The sequence below is a fragment of the Liolophura sinensis genome, chromosome 8 (assembly GCF_032854445.1).
Source record: "Liolophura sinensis isolate JHLJ2023 chromosome 8, CUHK_Ljap_v2, whole genome shotgun sequence".
Lineage (NCBI taxonomy): Eukaryota > Metazoa > Mollusca > Polyplacophora > Chitonida > Chitonidae > Liolophura > Liolophura sinensis.
Window position 1 is genome coordinate 17,083,838 of NC_088302.1, and position 10,880 is coordinate 17,094,717.

Below are 10,880 nucleotides of genomic sequence, written 5' to 3' on the forward strand. Positions count from 1 at the left end.
TATCTGACCAAAGTGTAGTATTCAAACTACATCTACATGTGCTTCTTTTTGGTGACGCATGTGTCATCCAGGAAGTCCCATGTCAATAAGGAAGCCTGTGTTCATCACCACAGTGCGTTGTTTAGCTGGGTAGTGCTGTTTCAGGTTCCTTAGGTGCAGCCAGAGTGGAGAGTTGGTAAGCCCGCTTTTACTACAAGTCAAAAAAGCAGGCTGTACCAAGTGACCTGGAGAAGCAACTATCCAGAGACCTGATGGGATCAATGGTGATTTTATATCAGAGTTCTTCATTGTTCACAGATCTGGCTCTCCCCACCCACTCAGTTTAGCCAGAATCCAGCTGTATGCAACCTGTCAGTACTTTGTAATGCACAAGACTGCCCATTAGAGCAGTGTCTGGTACCCCCCACCCCCTAAATCGCACCCCTACCCCCTAAATCCCACCCCTACCCCCCAAATTGCACTTCCCCTAACTCACACCCCTTCCCCTAACTCACACCCCTTCCCCCAACTCGCACATCCCCCATCCCCCACAACTGACACTGCTACCCAATTGATGCACCTTCATTTATATATTGGAGTGCTGACCAGGCAGCTACTACCTCATCTATGTAAAGGTTAAGCTAAATAAGGCTACAGGATACATGAACGCTGGGGTTTTATTTCTTCATACAGTATGATGTTGTCTAATATATAACAGTAGAATAAAAGCTTCCAAGCTTTCTTCTTGGAGAATAAAAATGGCTTTAAACCACAGTTTTCCTTATTCTTCAGCCATCAGTCCGGAAATCAAGTAGTCTGTTGTGGTGACATCAACGGTGTCAGCTGTTAAAACAATTTTGTCGGGGGGGGGGGGGGGGGGGGTGGAAAGCCCAAATTGGCACACACAAAATGAAGGAGTTACTTACAAATGTAAAATATTCCTCAAATGTGCAAATTTTCTTGCTCAACTTTTTAGCATATCTTTCGTCACTTTTTTAAATCATACTCAGGTACCCTTTATTTCATAGGACCTGTTCATGTATGCTTGAACTTGAATCTGTGAGTATGACCACAGGAAGTTTTACACATTTCTCCCCTAACCACAAGCCCTGAATGTGTGATGGTAGTTTTCAGAATTTTGAGATTGCAGGTTCTCCTTGGGTAATTGGTAATTACTATGGGAATTTCATGCGGCTACAATTGTATAAAGAGTTCGCCTGTAGTGCCAGTGTCCTAGGAGGGCAATAGGTTCTCAGTCATGCTGGAGCCATATTATTATGGGCTGGGATATAGCAGCAAGTAGACGAAGAAATTCTTCAGTTGTCCAAACGACATTCGTTTTTGAAAAAGAAGTAACATGAGTGTAAATTTCTGGTTTAGATGGATGTTGGGCTGTAGTCTTTTATAAAATGAACTTCAAAGAAATTTGTAGAGGGATGTAAGGGTAAGTCCCCAAACGATTGTGTTATATTGTCTTTACATATCAAATGATGTTTTGGTGAAGGCCTGGGCCAAGTTGTTCAAAAATGTATTAACAGTTAAGCCTGGTATTAACTTTAGTCTTGACTAAAGTTTCATTAGTCTTGTATTAGGCCAAGACTTGTATTAAGGTTTAAGTCTGGATTAACTATTAATACACCTTTGAACAACTGGCCCCTGGATATTTGCATTCCGTCTTCCTTGCTGCATATTTCAAATCAAATTAATCCATGTGAAAGTTAAAGTAAATATGCTGTATATATTGTCAGTATGAAAGGGTTCAAAATGTTGCCATGATATTTGGGGGAAGCAGGTAATGCTGAGAGAAGGGTGAAGATGTTTTTTGTTTATTGCAGGAATTTACTGAAAAGATAATGTAGAGATTTAAAAACAATTTGCTTCAGTGCAACTCTTCTGTGGGAAACTTGAGGGTTAGTAGGGATGGGAACTGAGAAGACTTGCAATTCTGACAGAAGAGTTTTAACTCTTCTCAGAGGAAAAATGATCTGTTGTCAAGAAAAAAAAAATGTATAACTTGAAAGACGTCTTGTTTAAAACACTGCGATATGAAAGCACTATGCTGTTTTTAAGTTACACCCCCCATTTTCTTAGGCATCTGATCATTCTGTCCCAAGCAACCGGCTGTTACGTCATCCCACGGAGTTGGCTGTCATTCACAGTCGTTATGGCAAGGTTTTTAAGCGCTTTCCTTATGACCTTCCTATGCCAGTGACACTGTTGTCAGATCTCTGCCAGGACAGATGACAGCCCTGCCTGCTGTCTCTCTAATGTGGGAAAACTTAAAACTCTTACAAGAGACTCTCTGCTTTTTCTCCACTTTCCCAAGCCTGAGCAATGTCTGGCATTTGTTATCTGTGTCAAAGTGGATTGCGTATCAGTGAAACTGTTTTCTCATTTTCTGTGACAGGTTTTTGTCCCTCGTTGAGTGTTCTCAGCTCCCCTTGATCTAGAGACATAAACACACATACATATTAAGCAGTGTTTCAAAACAGCCTGAGGGAAATATGGTTGTAAAGAACAAAATTAGAAGAATTGCTGTACTAAAGTACACATGCCCTGCATATCATCTTGCATTCACATTTTTTTTTTTGTAAATGGTATTGATAAGTTTTCAGCATGGTCACATAAATAACCAAGTTGGTGTGGAGTTTTTTCACTGGAAGATGTAGCTGGATATTCATGTAAACAGATGGAAATATTTGAAAAACAAAATGCTTTTGACCAACGCTAAAATGTTGTACTTAACTGCATTTTTTTTTCTTTTTTTTTTTTAAAGCTAAAGTACATGTATTCATTAGCTTTTAAGGCCTTCTGAATACTGTGTGTATGTTTAGCTGTGGAACGTCCCTGATTTTCTCCTCTCTGTCTCATCTGCTTGACTTTCGTCAAAACGTTGAGTAGTTAAGTAGGTAACTGAACAATGTATTCATTAACACTATAGATGACTTTTACAGCACTGTCATATAGGCATTAATGATGTGTTTTATGTAATGTTTGTTGAAATTGTTCTCACAGCAGTATGACTTAAATATTGCTAATAAGCCTTTCAAACAATAATAATTTATTCATGAAAATGTGGCCAATGTGTTTTTCAGACACATTGATTGGCACGTGAAATACACACCTGAAATGCACACCTGTGTAATTCGCCTATCAATTGCTCAGATATGAGATGTGACTGAATGTGTGTCTTTAGTGTATTTCACATAAGGACTCATGGTACCTAAAGGGTACAAGGAAAGGAACTCCACGAGGATTGTGGATTTAAGGGAATACAAGAATGCTTTTGAGGATATTTTAAATCTCAACAACACTTCTATTTTATGCATAATTTATGCAAAGTTCAGAAATTTTCGGAAGTGATGTCTTTAACAAATTTAACGGGAGCACAGTATCAGCTTAGCACCTCCCCCACTCATTCCTTTTGTTTTTGACAGTTTGTATTGTTGATATCATAACTGCAGGCTTTTTAATTTGCTAATTAACCACTGGGGCCATTGGAAATCTGTAGTTTAAGGCCATTGATATGTCCCAAGAAGAAAGTTGAGAAACTTTTTTGTACTTTAATAAAATTTAAACTTAATGAAAACCAAGCCTTTTGTGTAACCTTTAAAATGAGAATCTGTTCTTACTCTCATAAAATTTAGTTTGTTCCTAGTGTGTAAATATAGGACTCTGATATAACAGTATCTATATATACTAAAGGCGCTAAATACAGTTAGTTGGTTTTTGTGTTGTTTACATACATGTACTAGTGTATAGAAGTCTGGAATCTGTTTACTTCTATGTTTTTCTTTTACTTACCCGAAGACAGTGTAAACACACAGGCTTACAGGCCTATCAAATATCCAGCTTAGTTATTTGACTGGTTTTTTTTCCTTTTAACTACAATGTGATGCTAGTGTTTCAAATTAAGGTGATTAGGAATACAGGACCAGCTGAAGAGCAGAGATGCTAGTAGACTAAGTAAAAGTGTGTTCACACAATATAACTATGCGTATATTTTCATCTTGTTGGATAGTACCAATGATACCAGTCAGGAATTTATGCATCTAGCTTTTCACATCACGAATGGTATTTCTTAATAACAGCATTTCCTAATAACAGCTAATATTATTAAGTAAGATAATGTATGTTTGTATGACAGAGATAATATGGATGATTTTCTGGAAAATTGCAGAACTATCCGTACTTGTAAACGAATAATAAAGGGAACATTTCATCAATGAATGTTTGGTCTCTTCCCTAGAATGGCTGATACATCAAATAGCCATTTTCAGAGCTCCCACCATGTTTACAGATCAGATTACAGCATGTAAAGTGTCTTGTCAGTGAGTGACTTGTCTTTCGATAACTTGGACACACATGGTGTAAGTTCAATCCTGGAGTTAGACAGTATTTTTGTTTTACATTCCCGTCTGTTGTTGTTCATGGAGCCATTGCCACAATAAGCGCTTGACAATGCTGGTGTGTCTGCCTTCACTGTCTAACTTATACATATACATGTTTCTGTGTGTCGCGTGGGAAAGTTAATCAGTAACTTGCCACAGACTAGTGGTTTAATACCTCAGGCACTCCAGTTTTTCCCCCACCTGTAAAACTGGTGGAGTTTCCATTGTAAGTGAAAAATTCTTCAGTTTGGCATTAAAACAAACATCAAAGAAATTAATAAATAGAACTTTATTTGATAGGCTCTGATATTTATATGCACGTTTGAACTTACACCTGTATTTCTGGTTTCATGTAACACAGTTTGTGGAGATTGGTCGTGTGGCAAGTGTGGAGTTTAACCACAAGCAGATTGACTGCGCTCGAAAAGGACAGGAAGTCTGTGTGAAGATAGAACCTATTCCAGGAGAGACTCCCAAACTGTATGGCCGCCATTTTGATGCTACAGATCTGCTAGTCAGCAAAGTAAGTTAGAACCTCATGCCGGGCAAGAAAAACTGGTTAAAATCATTGTTTGAACTGGGGTGTAAGTGCATGACTACTGTCAATCAACTGAAGGAGTGGACTCAGGAAAAATTTCCTTTATTTGACTGATGAAGAATGCAGCGACTTTCAACAAATATTATCATGGAAGTTGATGCTCTTTTGCAATTACTTCAAATGTGCTGTCTTTTTCAGGGATTTCATCTATATCTGCCTATCTAAGTAAAATGTTCAGTATATCGTGATCCAGAAAATCGAGATGTTCTTCTAACAGGATTGCTTTCATCATGTATTTTCAGATAACACGTCAGTCTATCGATGTTGTGAAGGAGTACTTCAGAGATGAGATGTCAAAACCTGACTGGCAGCTTATCATGGAACTGAAGAAAATGTTCCAGATAATTTAATGCTCTATTTTTTTGAATGAAGATTTGTGCTTACTGACTTCATGCACTTTTGTGCTATGTTCCTGCAGATAAATTAGATTGTAAATTATTGTGTGAGGTCAAGAGGTCATAGATCATGTAAATTATATCCTGAAAATGAGGTCCTGAAAATGGAGCAAAGAGAAATTGACTCCATTAAGACAAGACAAACCATCAGTCTGCGCTATCTATTCATACTTGTTTGAGATAAATAGATAATCTTCATACAAAAAAAAAGTTAAAACTTAACATCATGCAGGGTTTGTCAGAGATGTCCAAAAATTCAAGGTTTTTGTATAAAAAAATTTTATCAGAACATTGTTCATGGTTATACATGTTAATTCCTGGCACAGTCACACAGTTCAACAGTTTTTAGAAGTTGGATTAAATTGCGTTAAGTAATCAGCCCTTTTTATCTGACACATTGTTGTGTTAGTGCACTTGGTTGTTTGTAGGCAATCATGAACCCATTTAGAGGTTTGCTACTCTCCTTAATAACTTTATTAAACTATTTTCCATGTAATGTTTTGAGAGCTGTTATGTTGAAGTACACACTGTGTACTGTCGTGGACTGTAACTGTGTCCTTAGCTAATTAGGTTGCCACTATATAACACATATACAGTTGTAATAAAATATGTGGACATGTATGTTTAAGAATGACCACTGTGATAATGTGTTGCTCTTTCTGAAACATAAAGAATTTCTCCGTTTTAGAGAGACTGTGGAATGACAAGATCGTTTGCCTAACCCTCCCAAGTACATGGTATTTTTTCTTCTTAATTTTTCCATGATTACTCTGCTGAAGATGTGACACCAACCTTTCTCATTAATTTTGCGCCAGTCTTAGTTATTTGGAGATAATTTTTTTAAGAAGTGTAACTTTTACAGAGAAAGCTTGGTTCAAAAGAGCAGTGACCAGAGTATGCCGGGTTGGCTATGCTCATAACTGATGAACTGACCATCAGTTATGACTTTCCAAAGTGATCAAGACTCATCAGTGCTTATTTATTGATGAAACGAGTCTGTTATTCATCCCATTTTATTTTAAGTCGAAGAGTTCTTGTCTGGATCAGATAGTCAAAACTACTGCACCTGACCTGTTGTTAACCCAACGAAGCGAAACTATTATGTTGGAGCTGTAATAATGTAAAACTGTCATGTACTGTTTGTAAGTAAGCTAAATGTTGCATTTGCATGCAAATGTCATTATAGTCAGGGCTGCTGCTTCCCGTGCACTGTGAGTTAAAGTCCAGCTCATGCTGTTTTCCTCTCTGGCCAGAAGGTCTGCCAGCAACCTGTGGATGGTTGTGGGTTTCCTGGGCTCGGCCCAGTGTCCACCCATCATAATGCTGGTCGCCGTCGTATAAGTGAAATATTCTTGAGTACGACGTAAAACACCAATCAGATTAATAAATTCCAGTGCATTGTTGAAAATGTGTTCATGGTGGCTTCTTGTGGCTTCTCTTTGTTATGCATAACTTAATTGTAGTTAACAATTTTTGTGAGATTTAAATCACTACAGTCAATGGTTTGTATATACATGCTGTTTTAAGGTTAGCTGTTCATACAGGTGCGTGAAATGGTTGGTAACATTCGTTGGTCACTGGCAACATAATGTGTTAAAAACTTTTACTGAATCCAAGAGGTGTTTGTGTACGTTCTATTTTTGTGAAATGAGAAAAGTGGAGTTGTGTTAATTAAATTGTACAGGACTGATGGGCTGCCAAATATCAATTTGGTATCAGTTCAGGAAAGTATCTGGTGACACTTGTCTCATTTGTACAAGAGTAAATTGTAAGTAATTCAGGTACAGATTGTAACATACAACTTGTGGGACATGTCTAGATGTGTGATTCACAGCTCAGATGTAGGACGTGTCTAGATGTGTGATTCGCAGCTCAGATGTGGGATATGCCCAGATGTGTGATTCACAGTTCAAATGTGGGACGTGTGGTTCACCGTGTCAATGTTGGCTATGTTCAGATGTGTTGTCCACAGTTCAGATGTGTAGTATATCCAAATGGCCATATGTGTTATTCACAGTCCAGATGTGTTGCATGGTCATATGTGTGATTCATAGTCCAGATGTGTTGCATGGTCATATGTGTGATTCATAGTCCAGATGTGTTGCATGGTCATATGTGTGATTCACAGTCCAGATGTGTTGCATGGTCATATGTGTGATTCACAGTCCAGATGTGTTGCATGATCATATGTGTGATTCAAAGTTTAGATGTTTTGCATGGTCATATATGCAATTCTCAATACAGATGTGCTGCAAGTCAATTTATGTGATTCACAGACCAGATGTGCTACATGTCAATTTATGTGATTCACAGTCCAGATGTGCTACAAGTCAGTTTGTGTGATTCGCAGTCCAGATGTGCTACAAGTCAATTTATGTGATTCACAGCCCAGATGTGTTGCAATTCTGTATGTATGATTCACAGTCCAGAAGAGTTTTATGCCCATATGTATGATTAGAAGTGCAGATGTGAGGCATGTCCATATGTCTTATTCAGAGTCCAGATGTGTTGCAATTCCGAATGTGTGATTCACAGTCCGGAAGAGTTTCGTTTCCATATGTATGATTAGCAATGCAGATTTGCGGCATGTCCAAATGTGTTATTCACAGTCCAGATGTGTTGCAATTCTGTATGTGTGATTCACAGTCCAGATGTGTTGCAATTCCGTATGCATGATCCACAGTCCAGATGTGATTCATGTCCATATATGTGATTCACAGTATGGATGTGTTGCATTCCAATTTATGTGATTCTTAGACCTGATGTGTTGAATGTTTAAATGTGAGATTCACAGTGTGGATGTGTTGCAGTCCCATTTGTGTGATTCTTAGACCTGATGTGTTGCATGGTTAAATGTGACATTCACAGTATAGATGTGTTGCATTCCCATTTGTGTGATTCTTAGGCCTGATGTGTTGCATGTTTGAATGTGTGATTTACAGTATGGATGTTTTGCATTCCCAGCTGTGTGACTCTTAGGCCTGATGTGTTGCATGGTTAAATGTGACATTCACAGTATAGATGTGTTGCAGTCCCATTTGTGTGATTCTTAGACCTGATGTGTTGTTGCATGTTTAAATGTGTGATTCACAGTATGGATGTGTTGCATTCCCATTTGTATGACTCTTAGGCCTGATGTGTTGCAATGTGTGATTCATAGTGGAGATGGTGCTGCATTCCCAGCTGTGTGATTAAGAGTGCAGATGTGTTACATATGTCCATGTGTGGGATTCACAGTCCAGATGTTTTGCATGTCCAGATGTGTTGTCCACAGTACGGATATGTAGGTTTATTCTGACGTTTGATTCAAATTGTGGATGTAAACGCCCAAATGTCTAATTCACAGTGTGTATGGTGGGTGGTTAGCATTACAGGTGTGCCGTATATCCAGATGTTTGTTACAGTACAAATGTGTGACATACGCAGATGTGTAATTCACAGTCTGTGATTAACATAACCTGAACTAGCCTTATTAAGGGGATTTAGTGTTGGTTTATACAGCGGTTTGGACCATGGCCAGGGCTTACAGGCCTCGGACTACTCTCATTGATAACTAATCTCCTTCATGACCCATGCACAGTTTAAGTGGTTGTAATTACAGGACGTACGTCCCTTGTGAATAATAACTTGACACGAGCAGCACAATAACTGTTCTAGCCACAATTTGTAAGCCTTAAATCTGCGGCCGGCATTTACCGCCAAAGGTCAACATTTATAGGCCACAGTGGTCGTGTGCCAAACACGGGCAAGGGAAATGGTAGGTAAGAAGTTCATGTGATTGACGAGTACTCCAGCTGAGTGTATCAAGTTCCATTACCTGCCACCTGTAACTTTTCAAAAGACTCCAATTGCTAACAGATTCTGTTTATAGAAAAAAATGTTCTTTGATTTCATTTCCCTCGAAAACATCTAATATGGACAACAGTTGTGTAACAAGCCGTGCATGTATTTTATGAAGGTTTCTGAAATTAACTGTACATACGTTTCCGGCGCGGCAAACATGAACGGTTATACCGTATCCGGACCACTTACTAATTGTATTCCATAGTTAATAATAATAATCTGTTAAATTTAACACAAAGTCTTTTGTCTGAGAGCTGCTGGAATGAATTTTTTTGATTCAGCAGATTATTCCTTTAAATTTGGAAAACCTGTTTTATTATTTTAAAATAAAGATTGTGTTAGAATACAAGGTATTATGCTGAATAGGACACATTGCTTGGTTATAACAACAAAACACATTCTAGCATTAACTCAAGACAGCAGATTTTCGTTGAATGAAAATTGTATGTAAGAAATTAGCTCTTGTGTGGATTTGTAGTTGCTGTGTACAAAAAAGTGCAGAATCATTTGTAAATAGTTCTGAAATTTAAAATAAAAAAGATCATCATCTGCGATTAATGTAAACGAGTGTGCATGTCCCAGATCGCTGTGGGCGCGGCTCCCTCTGTAACATTGTATAAAATGCCTTATTTTCGGAATCTGGGTCCTTGTTCATATCTTGTTGAATGAAAGAAATAAAAGGGCTGTATGGCATAACAGATTTCTCTAGTGTTATACATGTTTATTTGATTCATTCCTCTCCGGCGGTACGTGGGAACGTCTTGCAGCAACCTGCGGATCGTCGTGGGTTTCCCCCGGGCTCTGCCCGGTTTCCACCCACCATAATGCTGGCCGCCGTCGTATAAGTGAAATATTCTTGAGTACGGCGTAAAACACCAATCAAATAAATAAATAAATATTTGATTCAACTATCATCAAATCAGGTGTGTTTTAGTGAGACAGTACTCTAAATATATCTATAGAGCTCTTTGATCGAAAACGAAGAGACCGAATTTAAATTAAGAACACTTACTCGTATAACATGAATCAAATGCAGCAAACCCGTAAAAAATGAACGCCGTGCCACAGTACACTACTTGAACATTGGCAGGTAAGAAAACAGTGCAAAATTCCATTCGTAAATACGCTGGGGGTTTATTGTTATACGCCATATTCAGCAGAGTATTTCATGTAGTTGTATATATATATATATATATATATATATATATATTTAAGAACGGTTACCTCCCACCTGCATAATACTGGCCGGTGTCGTATAAGTGAAATATTCCAATCAAATAAATAAATGAAACCCAATACGGACTCTGAAAGCAATATCATGGCAAACAACCAGTGGCGCTGAACGGTTTTAACTGGGGAAAGATCAAGTTTAGCACTCCACAAGCCTAAGTAACAAGCCTGAGTATCAGTCCGTTTCCACAACGCAGTTTTTCATGTTAAAGCGTTAATCGGAAACAGCGGACATATCCATTGTCCAGAAGTTGACAAACCACAGAAGAATATTGTACTGACCTGGATTTGGCATTACTATTCATAAATATGTTTGCGTCAATTTTTTTTTATTCACCTGATGATATAAAAATTTCACCATTTCATGTCTTGCGTTTTCATTGTGTCTCAGTACAGCAGTGGTGCAGGTGGTTGAAAGATGGAGATCATGCGCCGGTCCATCGA

General features: G+C 38.2%; 1 protein-coding gene across 1 annotated transcript in view; it reads left to right on the forward strand.

Moving 5' to 3' along the window:
• Positions 1-9,944, forward strand: part of LOC135473253 (eukaryotic translation initiation factor 5B-like) — a 54,062-nt gene extending 44,118 nt beyond the window's left edge. The window contains exons 20-21 of the mRNA XM_064753099.1: positions 4,732-4,893; positions 5,211-9,944. Of these exons, the coding sequence (XP_064609169.1) occupies positions 4,732-4,893; positions 5,211-5,318 (270 nt within the window). The 3' untranslated portion in view covers positions 5,319-9,944. The remainder of the gene's footprint in view (positions 1-4,731; positions 4,894-5,210) is intronic.
• The last annotated feature ends 936 nt before the right edge of the window (positions 9,945-10,880 follow it).